The 24095-nt window shown below is 37.3% G+C and overlaps 1 protein-coding gene across 2 annotated transcripts in view; it reads left to right on the top strand.

The window, feature by feature from the left end:
- LOC127635635 (rab GTPase-activating protein 1-like) overlaps nucleotides 1-16868 on the top strand; it is a 129532-nt gene extending 112664 nt beyond the window's left edge. For both annotated transcript variants that reach the window (XM_052115799.1, XM_052115798.1), the window contains 7 exons: nucleotides 700-792; nucleotides 1934-2044; nucleotides 2451-2555; nucleotides 5035-5118; nucleotides 8944-9015; nucleotides 14540-14737; nucleotides 14915-16868. In XM_052115799.1, the coding sequence (XP_051971759.1) occupies nucleotides 700-792; nucleotides 1934-2044; nucleotides 2451-2555; nucleotides 5035-5118; nucleotides 8944-9015; nucleotides 14540-14737; nucleotides 14915-15037 (786 nt within the window). In that variant the 3' untranslated portion in view covers nucleotides 15038-16868. The remainder of the gene's footprint in view (nucleotides 1-699; nucleotides 793-1933; nucleotides 2045-2450; nucleotides 2556-5034; nucleotides 5119-8943; nucleotides 9016-14539; nucleotides 14738-14914) is intronic.
- The last annotated feature ends 7227 nt before the right edge of the window (nucleotides 16869-24095 follow it).

The raw sequence follows: 24095 nt of genomic DNA, 5'->3' as shown, positions 1-24095 counted from the left end.
AATATCATCTATATATATATATATATATATATATATATATATATATATATATATATATATATATATATATATATATATATATATATATATGTAGATAGATGATATTTAACAATTGTGATGAGAAGAATATCATCGCAGAATGCTGTTCTGAGATGCGGGTTGGTGCTATTTTGGTGGAAAGAGGCAAACCTACACAATATTAGGCAGTGGTTTTAATATATATATATATATACCGATCAGCCACAACATTAAAACCACTGCCTAATATTGTGTAGGTCTCCCTCTTTACACCAAAATAGCACCAACCCACATCTCAGAAGAGATCATATTCTTCTAATCACAATTGTACAGAGCAGTTATCTGAGATACTGTAGACTTTGTCAGTTCAAACCAGTCGGGCCATTCTCTGTTGACCTCTCTCATCAACAAGGCATTTCCGTCCACAGAACTGCCGTTCAATGTTTTTTGTTTTTGTCACCATTCTGCGTAAATTCTGGAGACTGTTGTGTGTGAAAATCCCAGGAGATCAACAGTTACAGAAATACTCAAACCAGCCCGTCTAGCACCATCAATCATGCCACTGTGCAAATCACTGAGATCACTTGTGTTCCCCATTTTGATGGTTGATGTGAACATTTACTGAAGCTCATGACTCATCACATGTATATTTGTTGGTGTTCTTGTTTCTGTACATCACAGATCAGTCAGAAGAAGCTAAAGAAGTATGAGAAGGAATATCACACCATTCGCGAGCAACAAGAACAACAGGAGGCGCCAATCGAGAGATATGAGGTAGACATCTGTGTGTGTATAAGCGTGTGCTTATCTCTACAGGGATTTACGCATCTGCATTCATGACCGTGTGCATATGAATATTTACATGATCCATTGGCATATGCATTTAATCTAGGCAAAGATCTCGTTCTCCCCCAAGTCAGAGCTTGTTTTCTCCATTTGCGTTGAGCGCAAATACATTTTTCCCATTTCCATTCCGCACGTCCTCCTATCAGCAAATGTGCTTTTTGAGTTTAATGAGCAGTAATGTGGGACGAGGTCTCCGCTGGGCTCAGAGAGATGATGAAAAGATGGACTGATGGATTCCTGATAGTAGGAGCATGCCGTTCAACTCATCAATTAAAATGATCATTTAGCAACTGTCAGTCCTGCTTTGGGTGTATTCACTTTCACAGTGTAAACTATAATAGTTTAGAATAACTTCATTATAGTTTTGGATAATTCATATTTTAATATCTTTTTTTATTTTCAATGTGTCCTATATTCTTTTTGTGACATTGTCATTAGTTTTCATAATGTGTTTTCTAGTTTCAGTTTAGTTTCTAAGTGTGGCAAATTTCTTATGAAGTACTACACTACCCACAATCCTAAAGAGAGATCAACCAATCAGAGAAGTTGTCACCAGAAAACAGGAATCATGCCTATCACCATAGAGATTTTTGCAGGCTAGCTAGATAACTTAGCAAGTGCTGTCACTGTTGATCTATACTGACAGCAATGTTCATTAGTAATATAATTATCTAGCCTAATTTACATATAAATTAAATCCTGCGCTGAATATGCACATGTGCTTTTCAGAAACACACACATATTTAAATAAGACCACATATTGCAATGTTTAAATCAGTGGCACTTAAATACGAAGGCTCTTCATACAACATTATGTATGTTTACTGTATGTATGTCATTAACATGCACATTTATGATGCAAAACACACACTCTCTGTTTAATGACTGCTGCACACTCTCTCTTTGTACAATAGTCTGAGGATTGAAAGTCCAGTCTGTGTGTTAATTGTTTTCTGACATGTTTTCCTGTAACTGGTCAACTCTTCTCCAACGTTCCTCTTATTCTCAGCACAGTTAACCATTATATAATGACTGTCACACTCACACACACTCTGTGTTTGCTCTATAGAGAGAGAACCGGCGATTACAGGAAGCTAACATGCGTCTGGAACAGGAAAACGATGACCTGGCACATGAGCTGGTCAGCAGTAAGATCGCGCTGCGGAAAGACCTGGACAATGTAAGTTTATTGCGCAGATATCTCCGCTTTCCACAAATACGGTACGCTTTGGCATGAAAAGTAGCTTGTTTTAAACACATCAAATATGGGGATTTTTGGACCATTCCACCTCAGAGGTCTTGACTTTCTACACTGTATCCAACAACATTGTCAGAATTGTTTGATTTTCTGTGTAGTTTTGACATGTTCAAAGTAGTAAAACCTAATTTTATTGCCCAAAACGAAATATTTAGTCCCATATTTTTTGCCCAGATATTTTTGCATCTTATTTGTGGAAAGCGATTTTAAAAATTCCTCAAATATTTTCCCTCTTGCCGGTCCTGCTTCAGCACAGACTGTCAATCATACCAACCTGTACCTTTTTTATTATTAAATCTCTGTATGTGTGCGTGTCCTTTGTATTCAGGCGGAAGAGAAAGCTGACGCTCTCAATAAAGAGCTTCTCATCACCAAACAGAAACTGGTGGACTCTGAAGATGAGAAGAGACGACTGGAGGAAGAGTCTGCACAGGTCGGGCCTCTCCTCCATCACCAAAACCCCTCGTACAGTACCTCTTGAAAGTTTGGACACACATACTCATTTTGTCGGTTTTTCTAGTCGTGAAAACGATCAAATAATTGCTGAACTTGAACTAAATCATATTTTCCTGCATCAGAAATGCTGAAATGCTACCCAAAGTACCAGGAGCATAAGTGTCATCGACATAGATTAGAGCCACAATTATGAGTTTGTCATTGACAGCTGTCATAAAACCTACAAAATTGACAAAAGATTTGTTCTTATTCTTGTACTAATTCTGCCAAATAATGTCTGAAAATGTTTTGGAATCTTTAGAGTCAATTTTGTAGGTTTTATGACAGCCGTCAATGACAAACTCATCATTTATTATGAAGACATTAAAACAGGTTATGTAAAACCTTTGCATTTTCATATTAGTTATTATTTTAATAAACATAATTCATATTAAATGAACAGCAACCACTCCACAGTTAGAGCAAACCACATAAAAAAATAGACAAAATTGTATGATAACATTGACAAAGTTTGAAAACTTAGACTTAATAATAATTACTGTAAAAAAATTATAGAAAACTTAAAACAGTGTAAAACTAATTTCAACTTTCTCCAAAAAATGTCCATGGTGACTTCTGACTCCAAATGAACACGCGTTTCACATACTGTGTACTTTGTATACTTTTAGTAACTTTATAATTGAAAACAAATATTAAAAATGCATGTCTTATCTCTTTCAAAATGTTTCACGGTAAATGCAAAAATGTCTAATAATGGCCTTAAATAACAAATATTTCACCACTACTGAATGGAAATCAGTTTTATTGTGTTTTGTGCCAAGGACAGTATTCACTTCACACAATTTCTTTCCCTTAACAGAATTAAACTATTGAGCTTGACAGTAGTTGAATTCTGATATAAGTGTAAATAATGAAACACAGATAAAGACTAAAAGTATCTAAACACAATAACACAGATGGACGTGTGAGAATTACGCATTATATTTTAGCTTCTTCAAGGTAGTCACACTTTGTCTAGATTAAGGGCTCAACATACTTCATATGAAATCGATGAACGAATGGTTGTGACTACATTTAGAACAAAATCTGTCCAAAAGAAAGGTGATTTTGAGCTTGTTTACATGGTGGTAACAGCTCACCAGGGCAAACTTCTTACTGCATGCTAAACACCTTCTTAATGCCATTGGTCCATGTCAATCGGTAGATGTGACCTGGAGCTCCACCTACTTTGAGGCCAACAGCTTATTCCTGTTCAGTCAGTTAAGTTCAGTCAACATGAACACACGAGTTATTCGCGAGCTGGTGCACATTTACATACACCGCCATTCCAAAGTTTGGGGTCACACTCATTCTTTATTCTAATTTTTTCTTCACATTAGAATAATAGTAAAGTCATCAAAACTATAGAATAACAGAAATGGAACTATGGGAATTATGTTGTGACTAAAGTGTACATCTGTGCAATCGTTCACATTGAGATGTTTTCCAAAACCAGTATCAGCACAATCATAATTTACAATAACGGTGTAATCTGCTCGTATTGCATGAATGCCAATGTAAACATTACAAATGACACATTATCGACTGAACATAGATTACTTAAAATCATCATTGAGTAGGTAAAACAGCTTCTTTACTGATCTCATGTGACTTCTACTCATAGAATGAGGCATGACGTCATTGATAACGCATATTAATGTCATATTAGTTGATGTTTCACATGTAGTCTTGTGCATCCTCATATTTAAATGCTCCTCTAAACGTCTCCTCCAGCAGTGTGGCTGGTGTCTGAATGTTCACAAACTGTATGTCGTTACTCAGCTGTTTCAAACTTTTTAGTACTGAGTGAAGAACAAAAAAAGCACTCTGTATACAGCTCTGCAGACTCTGGCCATTCTTTCAAACAACTTCATGAGGCGCATGCTGAGATGCATTCAAATAAAGTTCCTATGAATGCTGGACTATTTTTGGTTCTATTTTTTTTTTTGTCTTGTAAAGAAATTCTTCTGTAGACATAATTTACATTTGGTTTCAATACATATTTTAAGCATAAGCTTTTAGATCAATAAATTCAATCATGTGTGTCCTTTTGAGTGGTAGTGTATATTTCCAAATAACCCCATAAAGACTTCACTTCCATATACAGTATTGTGTATTTATGTCTATACTTTGGATCAAGTGATATCAGGGAATGGTCCCTTGAGAGGGCAGACTTGCAGTACGATGGATGTGTGTTTCAGTTGATTGCTGTGGTCCTCCTGAGACGGGTCTTAGAGGGACAATACGGCCTGTGGACAAAGTTGGCCTTAGAGTGGAGTGATGTCTCCCGGAGGGGACACTTGAGTTAAATAAAGGATTGTTGTGATTGTGAATTAATTCCTGTAGTGTGAAGAGAGTGAAATAGTCTTTAACTCATACCTCAATTATACCTCATCATACCTCATACCTATTTTCAGCTGAAGGAGATGTGTCGGAGAGAACTGGACAAATCCGAGTCGGAGATAAAGAAGAATGGCTCTATCATTGGAGAATACAAACAGGTGAACGCACACACATACACTCACATGCCTTGTGTCTCTAGTGTGTACGGTCTGGCAGTCTTATCTGAAATCTTTCTTATTCTAATGGACTTTTATTGCCATAATGAAATCCAAAATCCCTCCACTAGGACATTCTGGCTGTGTCACTCTCTAAATCAGTTTAAATAGCCTAATCGCAGCCATGTCAAATTTTTAAAACACCCCATAGACTAATTACATTTTCAGCATGAAAGTATTAAACTGAGACTTTGAAGGCACATCAGTTTTACTGTACAGTGTTCCCATGGTCATGGAAAACCTGGAAATGTCAGGGAATTTCCTTAATGTGCACTAATATAACAATACGTAATAATAAATGTCAATATTTAAAAAACTAAATTCTGTTGTTTTTACCAAAAAAAAAGGACTGGTTGCCAGAATAATTATGAAAAACAACTTTACAGAACAACCTGTAAATTTTACAGTTAATTTACATGACCATGCTGGCACTGTAAAAAATAAAAGACATGTGTTAAATTTACAGTACAAAAATGTCATAAACATTTAAATTATGTAAATATGACACAATTAAAGTGGTGATTTAAAAATCTGCTTTTTTTACTTTATAAGGTATTTGTTAATCACCGTAGTAACTACAGAAGGGCACATGATGACATGTTCATCAATAGTGGCTCTTCCAGGAGCAGTGACCATAAACATGTAGAGACAGAGCTCAACATCACTCACACGAACACTAAACACCATCATGTGAAATTAAAATAATGTTAATTATTAAACTAAACTACATCAAATATAACACAGAACACCCCAATGTTCATAACTGATATAAAAAAATTGTAAGAAACCTAACTATTCCCGTAAAATATAATGAATATAAATGTAATGTGTCACGCAGGGAATTCTGGGAATGCACAGTTACAGTTTTTACTGTAATTTTAAAAAAATTACGGTGAAAAGTACATGTACTCTCTTATTAAGCAATGCACATTTTTACCATTAATTAGACAGGAAAATACTACTTTTCACATCTAAAAAAGTAATTTTTTATAACATTTTATTGTAAAAACTTCTGTATTGTCGTTTAAAATATATTAAAAAAAAACTATATTTGACAGTTAATACTCGTTAATCAATTAACGTTTTATTTCTGTAGCATTTTTACAGTCTATTACTGTTCAAATTAAAATGACAATGACTCCTCCTGCCATTTCAGATGTGTATGACTTTCTTCTGCAGAACACAAATGAAGATTTTTGGAAAAATATCTCAGCTCTGTAGGTCCATACAATGCAATGAATGCATTACATAAAATCATCCTAAAAGTAATCCTTTCAACTCCAGTAGATTAATCCATGTCTTCAAATGTGATGTAATGGGTTTGGGTAGGAAACGGATCCATTTTTAAGCTCATATCCATTCTGCTTCTTTTATTTTTTGCTGATTCACATTATTTGTGCATATAGCCTCCTCTGGTTAGGTCAAAGGTGGAGATTTATAGTAAAAAAAAACTGAAATATTTATCTGTTTCTCACCCACACCTATCATATCGCTTCTGAAGACATGGATTAAACCACTGGAATCGGATTGATTGCTTTTAGGTTGCCTTTATGTGATTTCTGGAGCTTTAAAGTTCTGGCCACCATTCATTTGCATTATATTGTCAGAGTCAAATGAAAGAGTTTACTGATTATTCTCTGCAGGTTCAATTGGAATCATGATTTGATGAAATACAACAGTTAGAAAGACAGGAGGTCAAAGTGAAATTTTACAAACTTTCCAAAGCAATTATAGTCATATGCAAATTATTTTAAGGGTGTCATCAAACATCAATTTCTAGCATTTGGGTAGGTCAACTACTTCAAAAATGTTAACATATTACAATTACGGACTGTTTCCGTCTTCATGCAAACAATAATTGTTAGCCACAACATGAATTGAGGTCCCATCCTTGGTTGAAACAAACTTATGGTCAGATATCAAAGGTTAGGTATCAGTTATGGCTACTCCTTATTTCTGTATGTCAAAGGGGTACCAAGGAGAGCAATTAAGATCCTTGGAAGTTGTTTTCAACTATGGCAAAGTCACATTTGAGAGGGCACAATAACTAAATAATTCAGAGACATGAGATATTTAGACATGCAATGTGTAGGTGTTATCTTCTCAGGAAGAGAGTTAAATAGGGTATATGATTCATTATGTAATAAAAATAGAAATAGAAATTGAATAAATGCAATACAACATAAAATGCACATTCTCCGGAGACTGGGCTAAATGAGTAAACACTGTTACTGCACTCCTGACATGGGCCAGACCCTCAGTCACCCCTCAAATCATATACATATTACTTGTGCCTTTTAGGAAAAGAGGAACAGAACATTGATTAATATAATAAGAATAAGTGAGGATTAGGAAATATAAGATATAACTTTCAAGAGCAAAGAGGGATTATAATTTTTCCCCTTCAGTATAGACCTACAGAGCTGAAATGTTCTTCTAAAAATCTTAATTTGTCATCAGCAGAATAAAAAAAGTCATCCATATCTGGGATGGGATGAGGGTGAGTAAATGATGAGATCATTTTCATTTTTGGGTGAACTATTCCTTTAAAATGCTTGACAAAAATGAAGTGCACTTCATTTAACACTATTAAAACAACACTGTCATGGCATAAAGATAGTTTTGTTCTGTATCGGGAGTGTTTTCCTGAAACAACTCAATATAACAACTAATAGACCACAGTAAAGACACCAAATGGTCCTATAAGAACTCGCTTCCAAACTAGACCAATTTTACATCTCAGATTCCAGTAAGATGTGCAGATAAGGGCTGATGTGAGTGTAGAGGAGAGATGGCCTGAAAGTGGCCCCTTCAGTGCAGTATGAGAGTTGCTCTGTAAAAATAGTTGAGCTGCTGTCCCTGCAGAGCTCATTTTAATGGGACCGCTGACAGCATGATTCATGGCGGAGCATGATAATGGTGTCCTCAGAGCTGAACCAGCTCTCTCTTACACACACTCATGCCCATATTGCTTGTATGAGCCAGACAACACACAATGAGTGTTTGAAGTCTGCAGGTATCATGCTGGACGGCTTCCCGGTATGAAATGAACACACATTCACGTGGACGGCTCATTAGTGCGAGTAGGACAGGTTTACCACGTCTGCCGTCTGAAGAAATAGACCTTTTGAGGGAAAATCTTTTCTATATGAATAGTTTCAGGGATTGCTCTGAAGCAGCGATATCAATCTTATGTCTTTCTTACACCTGTGCTTTGGCTTTACTACAAATACTGTAATACAACCATGATTCATTTCTTAAGGAATGGCCGAGAGACTTGCATCACTCACATTAGCACCACAACTCAGGGCGTTTGGAGCAAGTGCGCTAACTGCTTAGCCATGACTCTGGCATTAAACTTTATTTTTAAACGGCAATCCTTTCTCCATTCATTTTTGGCTACATTCTCCTTGTTGATAAATGTATATCTAATTAAGATATCTGATCCTCATCGCTCCAACAACAGCCTGAAAACGATTGATGTTGTGTTGGGAATGAATACATGTCATCGATCAAGTGTTCCAGTAAAGGCACCCAATCAAAAATAGATTTGAGTTTGAAAAGTCAGTATGATCACCTACAGACTTGAGCTGTGTAGTGCTGTTAATGCAATTACTGTAAGAGGATGCTGGGTTTTCAGAGAGAGAGACGAGGAATGTGATATCTTGTAACATGATATATAAATTGAATGATGGTATGTTCGCCTCACTCTAGTACTGAAGTAGTGTACGTATACTGACCTTTGACCTCTGTGTGTTTGTGTGTCAGATCTGCTCTCAGCTTAGCGAGCGTCTGGAGAAACAGCAGACTGCCAACAAAGGAGAGCTGGAGAAGATCCGGGTAGGTGAAGACTATGGCAGACACACACACACACTATACACACACACACACACACTGCCACGTTTCATTAGCTGTTTATTGTTGGGGCCTGGTTAAACGAATAGCATGAAAAGGCTTATGCAATGCATATAACTATTATTATTAACCATAATATGACAAACCTCCAAGTGAAATTGAATACTCAGTGGTATAAAAGGTGGGGTGGGAAAAGCAATTTTCTTTGGAATAAATAAAACACTCGTGAATCGTTCACAAAAAGACCAGGGACAGTTATTAAAAAAGTAAATGGGGCCAAATTTGATGTCATGTCATGTTTTAATTATTACTTTGCAGCATGATATTTTTCTAGTTCTGAATAAGGCTCAGTTTCAGAGTTGAATTATTGTAACAATGCATTTTCTAATGAGCAAACTTGAACTGATTTTGTGTGCGTGCATGCGTGTGTGTGTGCACTAATGAGGTAAGTAGGTAAGTTGAGAGACACTTGAGTGGGATAATGGCCACTCAACTTGAGTCACGCCTCTTAGGGCACATAGACACAGTGAGGTAACGTGATCTCATGCACATTACGGGGCTCCAGACTGCGACTAAAATGGACAAAAATAATTGATTGTGACAATAATTTAAAATCTAGTCGCTATTGGCTACACTGGGTTTTCATCAAAAATGTTTAGCATTTTTTAAGCGCATTTAAAAAAATTCGACTTAAGAAAATATGAATTGTTGCGTGTTTCCATCCACTATGTAATGCACATTATCGTGAGGGAGCCGCCTCGTCATGACAGAGCAGCTGAATGATTTCCCTCTGCTTTGGGGACAGGTTTACTTTCAAGATTGCAAATGTCTCATTTACTTATGTGTCCACGAGACACCGCATAATAAGTATAATATCTGAAATAATGTGGGAAAACCTGAATGGAAAGTCCATCACCACTTTTAATTGTGCCTTTAAGCAGCTTGGAAAATTCCAGAAAATGATGTCAAGCCTTTAGTCAATTAGCCAAATCGTTTCTGATAGGCTAATTGGAGTACCTGTTGATGTATTTTAAGGCTTACCTTCAAACTTAGTGCCTCTTTGCTTCGCATCATGGGGAAATCAAAAGAAATCAGCCAAGACCAAAACTATTGTGAACCTACACAAGTCTGATTCATCCTTGGGAGCAATTTCCAAATGCCTGAAGGTACCATGTTCATCTGTACAAACAATAGTATGCAAGTATAAACCCCATGAGACCACACAACCATCATACCGCTCAGGAAGGAGACACATTCTGTCTCCTAGAGATGAATGTAGTTTGGTGCGAAAAGTGCAAATCTTTCCCAGAACTACAGCAAAGGACCTTGTGAAGATGCTGCAGAAAACAGGTAGACAAGTATCTATATCCACAGTAAAACGAGTCCTATATCAGCATAACCTGAAAGGCTGCTCAGCAAGGTAGATCCAATGATCCAAAACTGCCATAAAAAAGTCAGACTACAGTTTGCAAGTGCACATGGGGACAAAGATCTTACTTTTTGGAGAAATTTCCTCTGGTCTGATGAAACAAAAATTTTTTTTTTTACTGTTTGGCCATAATGACCATCGTTATGTTTGGAGGAAAAAGGGTGAGGCTTGCAAGCCAAAGACCACCATCCCAACCGTGAAGCATGGGGGGTTAGCATCATGTTGTGGGGGTGCTTTGCTGCAGGAGGGACTGCCGCACTTCACAGAATAGATGGCATCATGACGAAGGAAACTTATGTGGATATATTGATGCAACATCTCAAGACATCAGCCAGGAATGTGATGAAGGAAATAAAATCTGAAATAAATCATTCTCTCTACTATTATTCTGACAATTTTACATTCTTAAAATAAAGTAGTGATCTTAACTGACCTAAGACAGGTAAAGTTTTCTACTATTAATTGTCAGGAATTTTATATGTATTTGGCTAAGGTGTATGTAAACTTCTGACTTCAACTGTGTGTGTATATATATATATATATATATAAGGGCTGTTTATTGATTCAAGTTTTTAATCGAATTAATTACATGGTGTCCCAATTCATTAATCGCATATAAAAATATTTGATGAGAAAGCCCCTCATATAACAATAATTCAATATATAATGATGAAATAATTATACATAGTTATCTTTAAATATATATATATATATATATATATATATATATATATATATATATATATATATATATATATATATTAATATAGATATAAACACACACAGTGCATCCGGAAAGTATTCACAGCGCTTCACTTTTTCCACATTTTGTTATGTTTCAGCCTTATTCCAAAATGGATTAAATTCATTATTTTCCTCAAAATTCTACAAACAATACCCCATAGTGACAACGTGAGAGAAGTTCGTTTGAAATGTTTGCAAATTTATAAAAATCACATATGCATAAGTATTCACAGCCTTTGCTCAATACTTTGTTGAAGCACCTTTGGCACCAATTACAGCCTCAAGTCTTTTTGAGTATGTTGCTACAAGCTTGGCACACCTATCTTTGGGCAGTTTCTCTCATTCTTCTTTGCAGAACCTCTCAAGCTCTATCAGGTTGGATGGGGAGCGTCAGTGCACAGTCATTTTCCGATCTCTCCAGAGATGTTCAATCGGGTTCAAGTCTGGCTCTGGCTGGGCCACTCAAGGACATTCACAGAGTTGTCTCGTAGCCACTCCTTTGTTATCTTGGCTGTGTGCTTGGGGTCGTTGTCCTGTTGGAAGATGAACCTTCGCCCCAGTCTGAGGTCCTCTGAGCTCTCTGGAGCAGGTTTTCATCAAGGATGTCTCTGTACATTGCTGCATTCATCTTTCCCTCGATCCTGATTAGTCTCCCAGTTCCTGCCTCTGAAAAACATCCCCACAGCATGATGCTGCCACCACCATGCTTCACTGTAGGGAGGGTATTGGCCAGGTGATGAGCGGTGCCTGGTTTCCTCCAGACATGACGCTTGCCATTCAGGCCAAAGAGATCGATCTTTGTTTCATCAGACCAGAGAATTTAGTTTCTCATGGTCTGAGAGTCCTTCATGTGCCTTTTGGCAAACTCCAGGCGGGCTGTCATGTGCCATTTACTGAGGAGTGGCTTCCGACTGGCCACTCTACCATACAGGCCTGATTGGTGGAGTGCTGCAGAGATGTTTGTTCTTCTGGAGCTCTGTCAGAGTGACCATCGGGCTCTTGGTCACCTCCCTGACTAATGCCCTTCTCCCCCGATCGCTTAGTTTGGCCGGGCGGCCAGCTCTAGGAAGAGTCCTGGTTGTTCCAAGCTTCTTCCATTTACAGCTGATGGAGGCCACTGTGCTCATTGGGACCTTCAGTGCTGCTGTACCCTTCCCCAGATCTGTGCCTCGATACAATCCTGTCTCGGAGGTCTACAGACAATTCCTTGGACTTCATGGCTTGGTTTGTGCTCTGACATGCACTGTTAACTGTGGGACCTTATATAGACAGGTGTGTGCCTTTCCAAATCATGTCCAATCAACTGAATTTACCACAGGTTGGACAACAATCAAGTTTTAGAAACATCTTAAGGATGATCAGTGGATACAGGATGCACCTGAGCTCAATTCTGAGTGTCATGGCAAAGGCTGTGAATACTTATGTACATGTGATTTTTATTTATTTATTTTTATAAATTTGCAAAGATTTCAAACAAACTTCTTTCACATTGTCATTATGGGGTATTGTTTGTAGAATTTTGAGGAAAATAATGAATTTAATACATTTTGGAATAAGGCTGTAACACAGGGGTGCCCACTACGTCAATCGCGATCTACCAGTCGATCGCAAAGGCAATGCTGGTAGATCGCACAAAATTTAAATGTATTTCGTTAAATTTTAATACAAATAAATATAATGTTTTTCCATATTTTTGTTTCTGTCTGACTTGCACTTGGCGAGTACATTTTGACCAGGCGAGATTTTTGTTTATTCAGTTGCCATGACAACTAGGTTTGCGCCTTCCAAGGGCTTCTTAGAACAGAGCGCGAAATTGCAAAGCTAGCAGTTTTTGAGGCTAACTACCAGCAGCTAATGCCCGGATTATACAAAACTGTCTAATTCAATTCAGTGCAAATCATCAAAATAAGGTAAATGCCCTGGCTATTGTTTATATTGTGCTGTAGGTGTTTTGGGTTTAGTGTTAAAACTGAATGATATCAACATTGATCATTATTATATATTTTTTTAATTAATTAGAAGATGAATTCCATGTAGGCATAAATGCAGTAGTCCCAACAAGCATTTTTTTTTTTTAAACAAAACTGTGTTTTTTTTAGTTGGTAGATCTTATTGTCATTTAAAAGTAGATCATCACACAAAAAAGTGTGGACACCCCTGCTGTAACATAACAAAATGTTGAAAAAGTGAAGCGCTGTGAATACTTTCCAGATGCACTGTATGTATATACTGTATATATATATATATATATATATATAATTTTGCAAGTGAATTTATCAATCAGTTGGAGATTTATTATGAGGGCTTGTTTAAGGGCCCATCAATTTACACCTGCGTCAGACATGCTTGTGTGGCGTCTCGGGTGCGTTGTGTCATAAACATAACATTTTTAGGTCACTGTGTCAAGTTAAATATAGTTTAATATTTAGAACACATCTTGAGATCAATTAGTTCGAATTTGCACTCCATCAAGTGTTTTGAATGCAAGAATGTAACGTGTTTTCTTCACTATATAAACTGCGCGTTGCCACACAGCTGAAATTTCAATTACTGCCCTCTGGAGTAAACAGGTGGTACTACAAGCTTGCATTTCTCAGGAATCTTCCTTATTACGGTCCGGGGGCATTGCAATTTAATTGCGTACATTTTTTTAACGTGTTATTTTTTATAAAATGAATCACACTGAATGCATTAAATTGACAGCCCTAATATATATATATAAGATCCAGCTTTTGACACTTAGGAAAATTGAGGGACTATTTTGCAATAGGAATGAAATCTTTTAAACCCTCGTCCTCCAAAATAATCATCGCAAATTATTCCAACCAGTGTTCAGACTCGCATAGAGCTGAATAAAAATGTCAGAATCTAATGCAAAAATTGGTAAATGTGTTACTCGCGTAAAATAAAAATGCATTCAACATTTTAATTTAATCGTGTGTGTGTGTTAATGGGTAAATTTTGACTGCTCTAATTAACATATTTTAGGCAAATGTTTTACTCGGCTCTCTATTCTGATTGGTCAATTACAGCTTTCTGCATTCAACTGATTTTGTATAATCACTGCTTAATTGTATAACTGAACATTGACCAATGCATCTCACATCCCACAGTAAATGTGGTGGCTGTGCCTGTTTCACATCCGCTTATTTGTTTATTTTTTCAATAATGACTGTACGATATCTCTAACAAATTGCTGATGACCAAGTTCATGTCTGTAATCCAAAGGGTTCATGAACTGCAGCTATTTTTATTTCAAGGATGGTACTTTCAGGCTTGTGCTCAACAATCGGTAGACGTTAAGGGGTTAAATAGCATGTTTGTTTGTGTGTTCAGCTGAAGGTGGAGGGCTGTGATAAGTGCAGCATTCTCTTCAGTAAGGAGGGCCGTTTGAAAGTGCGGAGCACTCCTAAGGAGGGCAGTGAGGAAGAGACAGACGAGGAGAAGGAGGTGCTGAAGAACCAGCTGAGAGAGATGGAGCTGGAGCTCGCTCAGACCAAACTGCAGCTGGTGGAGGCCGAGTGCAAGATACAGGTGAAATGCAGATACCATGGTTTTTAATAGTTTTTTTTTTTTGTGGCTTTTTTGAAGAAATAAGTTTATACTGTATTTTTATATTCAATTTAGAAGCTGTGGTCTGATCAGGCCTTCAAAGGAATAGTTCTCCCAAAAATGAAAATTCAAAGCTTGTAAATGCTTTATTTTCCTCAGGACCTGGAGCATCATCTGGGCCTGGCTCTGAACGAAGTCCAAGCTGCCAAAAAGACGTGGTTCAACCGGACATTAACCTCCATCAAGACTGTCACAGGAGCTCAAGGCAAAGAAAGCGTCTAACAGGACCAGAGAGTCACAATCGCTCCCCTGCCCAGCGATCTCAACCTACGGCTGTCACAGAGTGAACAACAGTGCTTTTTCGCTCTCCTTTTTCCTTTTGTAAAAAGAACTTTACTTCGAGGGTACCAACTACCCCAACTGAAACACATGTACTGACTGAAAGCAAAAAGACTTTAATGCTAGTCTTTCTACTACTGATATTAAACAGAGGACTGGATTGTGTCTTCTGAGGGATATTAACACTTCATCTACTGTTCTACTCAAGACTACTTGCACAAACACAGTCCCTGTCAATATAAGGTACGAGTGCTTTTGGAAATCTAGTTCCCCTTCAACGGTAACTTTCCTTTGTGTCATGCAGGTTTGCTTTTTGCAAGGTGATGGCAAATGCGTCCATCTGTGTGCATGTGTATGACTGAAAAGGTTTGCTTTTATTGTACAGTGTGTGCGTGTCTGTGTTGGCCAATATTGTGGTTCCCAGAGGAGGTAAATAGGTAGCACACTGTACATAGATTGTACAGTGAACTTTTAATTTGACGACTCCTTTAACCACTAGCTGGCACCCTTCTGATATTAAAGTTCACCCAAAAAAAAAATATGTTTTCTGAATAATTACCCTCAAGCTATCCCAGATGTGTATGACTTTCTTTCTTCTGCAGTACGCATAGATTTTTTGTAGAACATTTCAGCTCTGTAGGTCCATACAATTGAAGTGAATGTGACCAGAACTTTGAAGCTCAAAAATATTTTTATTTCTATCAATCTCCACTTTCTAATTCCTCCTATTTTTTTGGCGATTCACATTCTTCATCCATATCACCACCTACTGGGCGGAACAGAATTTAGAGTTAAAAAAAAAAGACTTAAAAATGTATATTTTTCTTGCCCACACTTATATCACTTCTGAAGACATGGATTTAACCACTGGAGTTGTATGGATTGCTTTTATGCTGCCTTTGTGACTTCTGGAGCTTCAAAAGTTTGCCCACCATTCACTTGCATTATATGGACATACAGAGCTGAAATGTTCTTCTAAAAATCTTCAATTGTGTTCTGCAGAAGAAAGTAAGTCATACACATCTGAGATGGCATGAAGATGAGTAAATGATGAGAGAATCTTCATTTTTGGGTGAACTATGCCTTTAACAAAAGTTATAGTTGTGTTTATGATGAATCATGCACAGTGGGATACAGTGATTCTGGATATGTGTAGCCACACATGGCCTGATCTATAAAGAGCTGCTTTTGTGACTTAAAGGTCAAAGGTCATTCACAATATGCTGTCTTCTATAGTGACTGTGTGTTGTGGCTAACAGGAAAGGCGCTCTTTAAAGCACTTATGAATCGAGCACACGTTTTGATCGGCAAGCACATCTCAAGGTAAAGGAAGAACTCAACCTTCGTTAGTCACTGTGTGTGTGTGTGTGTGTGTGTGTGTGTGTGTGTGAAGAATACTTAGCGGGAAGGTCTTTGTACCTTACAGATATATTTATACTGATATCTGGCTTGCTAGCATTATTGTTGTTGTTAAAGAAGGCCTTTGTGCCCTATGAAGACAAATGGGGCAGTTCTATAAGGCACTGGGTTGTAAATAAAAAAAAGAAGCATATGAGTTGTTTTTTTTTATATATATATATTTCAAACTCTACTTTGTAACTGTATTAATATTGCCTAATTGTACCATGCTATGAGATTAATACTCATTTTTTGCTTTTGTCTGTCTCAATATTACATGCCAAATGTACTTTTCTCCAGCATTACATTGGTGTGGACATTGTAATAGTGTAGATTGCATTGTGTACTTCCATGAATTTCATTATAAAGATATAAACACATGTATCCTGTGGTATAGTGTTATTTTGAGTTTAAATTATTAAAATTAACAGTGGACTTCTAATGAAAAAGAACATTATTAAAGCAATAAGCTATGCGTTACAGTGATTTTACCATGGGTAAGGGGTGTTCTTATGCCCTGCTTCAAATGGCATATTTTGTTTAATTGTGGTCTTAACAGTTTTCATCTGGGACAGGGTCATCGGCATGATGCGAAGTGGAGTGCCTTGATCCTCCTCACCTGTGGTAAAATCACTGCAACACAGCGGCTTACAGCTTTTCTTCAGCAAGTCCTTGCGTTACATTGATTTTTAAGAGGTGTTCTTGGCACGATGAAAAGCTTGAGTGGCTTATTGCGTATATAAAATGGTGGCAACAGCAATATGATGAAACACACCCATTTTTAAAGGGATAGTTCACCCAAAAAGGGAAATTCTCTCATCATTCACTCATCCTCATGCCATCTCAGGTGGGTATCACTTTCTTTCACCAGAACACATCAGCTCAGTAGGTCCTTAAAATGCAAGTGACTGGAGATTTCTCTTTTGAAGCTCCAAAAATCACAGACAGTCAATATAAACATCATCCATATGACACCAGCTGTTAAATTAATATCTTATAAAGCAAATGATTGCTTTTGGTGTGAAAAATATCAATATTTATAAACCATGCTAACGTTCTGCAGCGGTATGCACGTGTGATGGTATTGGCATTTGAAACACGCGAGAACTGACAGACGTGTGTCACAGCTGGACGAGAAGCACTTTATAGTAATTTTACAAAGCTTTGAACGAGGCTCATCCGATCAAAATTCAGGGTTTTAATTATCAGTTTATTTAATTAAACTCAGTCTAACAGCAGATTTATTTAGAGATAAATAAATATGGAATGAAAGGTAAAAATGTTGATTGCAATTGGCCAAAGTACATTTTAAAAGCAACAAATGCCCCATTAAAAAACACTGATGTGAGCTTAAATGGAGCAGCAGTGATTTGTGGCTAAAAATAGATGCTACTACTTCATGCAAAACAGTTTATATATATATACACACACACACACACAGTATGTACAAAATAATTAGCCATTCTCATTGAAATTCCTCATGTGCAGGTTGGTTTTTGTGCTTGTGTACCATTTAAGCCCACCTGAAAGAAGTGCTTTATTTATTTATTGCTAAAAAGCTACATGATAAAAACAGTATATGCTTTATTTACTGTATGAGATACATAATACAACAAAAATGCAAAAAGAGCATGGTTAATGTTGACAATGTTTTTGTCCGATCAAAAATACGAATCTTTCCCTTTCAAAATGAACTGATTGATATTTCTTTACACGCATAGATACGTCCATTAATCTCTTAAATGTAAATTGTGCATAATTAGCAAATAATTGATTGGGTAGGTGATTATTTGCAGGTTCTCTTCACACAAAATACTTTCTGCTACTTCTGGATGCAAGGGAATGCTACATTTTGGCTAATATGATTGGCTTGCCAAGAAAATGATACTCAAATAAAAAAATAGACGATGAAAAAAAAAAAAAGCAAAAAAAGATGATTTTTTTTTTTACTTCAAAGTTGAAATTAGGCTTCGTGAGTGCACTTACCCTAACGCTCTACTTTTCATTTGAATTGATAAGCAGAACACAGGCTACTGGACCTGTTTTCACTACAATTACATCACTTAGTCGTCCATGATTTATTTTTTATTGAAAAAATGTGCCTATAATTAATGCCTAAAGCATTTATACTATACAATACAGGATGTCAGTGGAAAGTTCAGGGGCTGCAAAGTTGGATCTTATTTTTAGAGTAATTATATATATATATAAATATGTGTGTGTGTGTGTGTGTGTGATGAGGAGGGCACATTTAATGTGTTGTGTTGCATGTACTGTAAGCTAAAGAACCTTTCTTTTAATTTGTTCCACTCTTTGCAAATGCAAATCTGCACTTATTCATCTGAAACAGAATCAGTGTCATGACTCTCCCTGAGCAACCCAATTCAATTTTCCACAGTTGTTTGTGCGAGTCGCTCACAGCCAGGACTGCATTAATGCATGGGTTTAACTTTGTGACTTCCATCGGCCGCACGCTCCCACCTACTTTTTCAGCTGTCTTGGTTCCTGTATTTTTAGTAATTCCAAGTAAATTTTCACATTTTCCCATAGGTATTTAATCAAACCATTCATAAAAGAGTTCTAAGCCATGAACCGAACCAAACCAACCAGCTTCGAGGTAAAACAACATTCCAAACTTTGATTTGCAGCAAAAAGATATTAGGCCAAAAAGACAAATGTACAAGACTGTGTACTTAACGTCATTCATGAGGGAATGAACTACAATCCCATGAAGCACCGTGAATGTCGTATGTAAATGAAAAACAATTTAAATTTTTTAAAATATTGATTAAAAGTTGTTGACTGTGTATATACAAATCCGATTGGTTTAGCTACATAATTTCCGATTACATCACCTGACGTGATCTGATATGTCTGCCAAGTACTTGTTCAGTTTTGGTCATAATCCGTACATGCATTGTAAAGCAGAGTTTCTAAGATTTAAAACGATACTTATTTTGTGTTGGTCAAGACTGTAGTAATTCATATTTGTATAATATTGTTTTCTCCCGTGCCCGCTGGCGGGTTAATGCGTTTTTCTATTAGCCATGGAGAAAGTCTCCTTTTTTCCTGAATAATTCAACCAGCTTTTATAAACGTGGCAAGCAAATGAGGTCAATTTCGATTATGCTGCAGAAGGGCCTGTAATACCATTAAGTCTGTTTATAAGTATCTTAACTCTTAAAATAACAAATGGTCCTGTAAAATTATCACCCTGGGAGGATATGTTGAGAGGTGTTAAATGGATTTGGGAATCTTGTTACCCAGAATAACCTGGTATTGGCACAGATCCAAACATCAATCGCAAATTAAACCAAACACCACAGCTCACTTGTTATTCTATCGTTAGTGAATTAGGATACGCTGGCAGTGCCAAGAAGCCCAGAGTCTGAATCACCAGTTTGGACTGAAGTACGCTAACTCCAGATTTTGCTGACACAGGCCTGGGTGATGTGCTTCTAAATCATCAAAAATAGCTTCTAATGCAGGAAAGAACAGCTGGAAAAAAAAAACTGCTTCTAATGTAAAAAAAGAAAAACAGAGTAGGTCCCCTGTCATGCTTGAAAATACCTGGTCTTACCTCATTACCACTCAAGGCATGCTAACAGCCCATAATAGAGCAGTAGTTTGGGTCTGGCCGTCCACTTTGAAGTCTGTGTCTTGTTCTTCACCTCTGCTTTCCACCTTGGACCTACCTTTGGTTTGGAAAGATGTTATTGTTAAGCAGGAACTTAAGGAGAACCCATGACTCAGTGAAAGTTTAGCAGGGGAGATGTTTAATCCTGCCAGTGATGCCAAGAGTAACTGGACTCCTGTCATTTCATCTGGGCCTGTCATAGAACAGCATTCCCCAGGATGTTCTTTCCAAACGAACCCCATCCAAGTGTGGATTACCATAGATCAACAGGACTAAACCTTTCAGACCCTGAAATGAGCCCACACACGTCACATGGACATTCCAGCCTGAAAATTTCATGACTGTGGTGACATTTTAGCAAAGTGTCATGACGTGGTTCCTTACATGTATCGCAGCATATCTGAGCTGAAATGTCCACTGTGTGGTGCTAAAAGCGAGTCGAAAGTTAATGCTGTGTCTAGTTTTAAATCAACAAAATCAACTTACCTACCCTGAACCAAACCGACAGTGTCATATAAGCAAATGTGAGATAAAAATATAATTGCTGAAGCAACAATGCCATTTCGTGGTGCTTCTGTGACACTTTTGGCTCACGTGTTGACTCGTCTGCTCTTCAGGATTCGTACTTCGGTCCTTAGCAGTTGTGCTACCGTGCAATTTTATCACACTTGAACAAGCGTGCAAATGTAGTTGGTCGTGTAATGCAAACATTAAAATGTTATGTACTATAGTAAAAGTGCTTAAATGTCTTAAGATAGCATTGTGTGAGGAACACACATCATTTTACTGTTGATTTGTTTGAAAGTGAATAAAGCCATTGCTGTAGCGCATCTAGTGTTTATTTCACCAGGAAGCTGTTGCAAAAATGTTCTATGTAACCAGGCTGGGAACAAACTCTTCCTTTATATACTTTTTAGTTGTTAATACACAGTTGACTGGCTGACTCTGGGTCTAGTGAGTTTGTATATAAAGTACCCTAATTCGACCCCAGTATCCCTCCAATATTGGCGTACACTTAAGTACCAGTAACTGTTCTAACTCTCTTCCAAGGTAACTGAGCTATAGTTTACAGTCACCACAGTCAGAAAACATCAGTGTTATCTAATCTTGTCTTTACACACTTCTGTCTGGCTGATGTTTGATTTATGGGAATGTTTATTCCTTCCTTGCTGAAAAAACTATCATTGCTGGTCACAATCTTATGTTGTGTTTTGAGTGCTGGTCCTCCAGCATGAGATGCTGGAATGCTGGTGTCCCCACTAGGCTTTTAAACTAGCTTTTTTTTTTGGAAATAGCTTTGCATTCCCTCATACAAGTTTTGCATTCCCTCGCAATTATTTTGTGTTCCATGAATGAATAAACGATACTATAACTACATTTTTGCAAACTGAGTTTTATGTGCCACCTTATACGTTTCGCATACGTACTCAGTTTCTTGGTACAATGAATACTAGAGCCTAGATCAATCAAGCATGCAATCTTACACGTTAGACAGTAAGATTGTTATAAAAGTGTTATAAAAGCAAAACAAAATTAGGTGTTTGCTTCAAAAAATTAGCTTTTCATTTCCAATTTTGTTTTAGGTTTAGGTGTTGATTTAGGGTTAGGATGTCTATTTTGTGTAACACCTAATCTGATTTCAACACATTTCACTCACTTTTGGCGCCCCCTGCTGGACGTTTCACTGGGAAACTGCAACCAAACAAGTAATTAGGCACGTAATTTCATTCTGTTGTCACGGTCACGTAACGTTGTTATGATACAGAAAAACTCATTAATTTTTCTTTCTCTTACAATCAGTTATGGGGAAGATATAAAAGTAAGGTTGGAAACTGTGAAGGAAGGTGGTAGAATGGGGCGAAAGCTATGTGGCAGCAACCGCACACAAATTCCTACACACACACACATATCATTAACACTATAAAAAGAGATCAACTTTTTTACTAGTGACTATTTCTTTTGGGGTATGAGCCTATTGTTCATGTTTGCATTTGGTTTGAACAAAGCGAAATGTTTTGATTCATGATCTTTCATTGGGCTGAGAATATACATTAAAAAGGAACTGAACTTGTGTGTTTTTTTTTCTTTTGTATTTGTAACCGGTGGTTAGGGGTTACCGGGAGAAACATTCATATTTATTTATATTAGTAGGTTAACCTAACTGGTGTCTGAAAAACTTAGCATTCTACTTTGACCCCAGTAGCAATGCTACCAAATACTAACAAAGTGTATGCAAACCTCTGACCCACTGGGAATGTGAGTAGTACTGATCCTAACTGACCTAAAACAGGTTTTCAATGTATTTGGCTAGTGTGTATGTAAACTTCTGACTTCGACTGTGTGTGAGTTTGTGTGTGTGTGTGCACGATTTTAGATGAATTCCAAAAGGTTCAGAGTACTTTATTGCAGGGGGTACATTTAATGGTGGAACAGATTCAACTAGAAGTTCAACAGGATATCAAAACTGTGTACAAGAACTTTATACAGCCACGAACAGAAAATGAAAGAATCCAACTTTAAACTGGATGATTATGCACCCATGTCAAGGCATTGCAGGAAGAAATGAAGGAACAAGACAAAGGTCAAGAAAAAGATGTGAATGCCCAACAAAAGGAAAACATTTCTTCATCCATCACCATACCGACCCCTGTACCAACACTCAGCAGTCATCCTCTTCCAGTTCTGAAAAGTGATCATCAAGCTGACATTTCCAACATTTGGAAAACACAATGACGATCTTGACCCCGTTATATTTAACAAGGTGTCAATATTTCCTGGCGATACATCCACTTTCTGACACTGACATTCTGGCAACATTCTGTACATGTACTGTATTGTATGGGCCTAACAACGTGGAAGGAATTTGAATCTGCATTCCTTACCGCATTTTCTTTCAAAACATTATGAAGACGAGTTAGCAGAACGTGTCAGATCCAGAATCCAAGGAGAGAAAGAGTCTATCAGAGACTTAGCGTTTACCTATAGAGCACTGTGCAAAAAATGGAAGCCATTACTGAAAAGTAAATGGGTTAAATTGATCCTCAAAATCATTTAACCTTTTCTGGCAAGTTAACTATGCTGTCTTGTCAACACTGTAGAGGAATTGGTGCGATCAGGCCAACAACTCGAAAAGGACAGGGAACAACAGCTGTTATATGAAAACAAACAGAATCCACACCTTCTCAGAATGTGCCAAGAGTACCAGACTCCAACAAACTTGCTAAAAAGACATCCATTTGCTGCTATTGTAAAGGACAACATCAACATGGAAATTGCACTTATTTCATGTTATCCACGCAGTCAATCAATCAGCGTCAACCAGCAAGCAACAAATATTTTGCAAAAGCACCCAAGTCTGGTGGTCAACTTGCTAATTCATTCTCTAATACCGTTACCCCAGCATCCCAAGCTAAATCAAAGATGGATGCATCTCACAATCCTGTTATTATACCTTAACAGCTGATTGTGCCCATTAGCATTGGTGAATGGTCAGAACAAGCAATTGCAGATACAGGAGTGAGTTACACAGTAATTCACGTGTGTATTTTGGAAGAAATTACCTAGTCATAGAGCAAACTTCAACCTTGGTATTTAGGTCCATTATATTTGGCCATTGGAAAATCTGAAGTCCCTCAAGGGTGGTTACACCTTACAATTTGTCTACAAGACCATGGGGTTTCTTTACCCATTGCTATTCTTTCATCTGAAGCTTTAGCATATGCTGTAGTCTTAGGACTAGATTTAATTTTCTTCAGTTGAATACAAATTAATGTTGTTGACGGAAGATATACTTTCATGAATGAGCCTGATAAAACTTACCCTTTTCTGCAAGGTAGTGCAAGCATACCTGTGGGGAAAAACAAGAAATCAGAGAGAAAAAAGACTGGAGTAAAAAAACTTACCTTGACATGTTGGTAAATTAAGCTCACTTACCTGTGGAAGACAAAATACAACTGCACAGTCTTC

Source organism: Xyrauchen texanus, chromosome 43 (genome assembly GCF_025860055.1).
Source record: "Xyrauchen texanus isolate HMW12.3.18 chromosome 43, RBS_HiC_50CHRs, whole genome shotgun sequence".
NCBI lineage: Eukaryota > Metazoa > Chordata > Actinopteri > Cypriniformes > Catostomidae > Xyrauchen > Xyrauchen texanus.
Note: the sequence above shows the minus strand (reverse complement) of the source record. Positions and strands in the feature narration are given on the sequence as shown.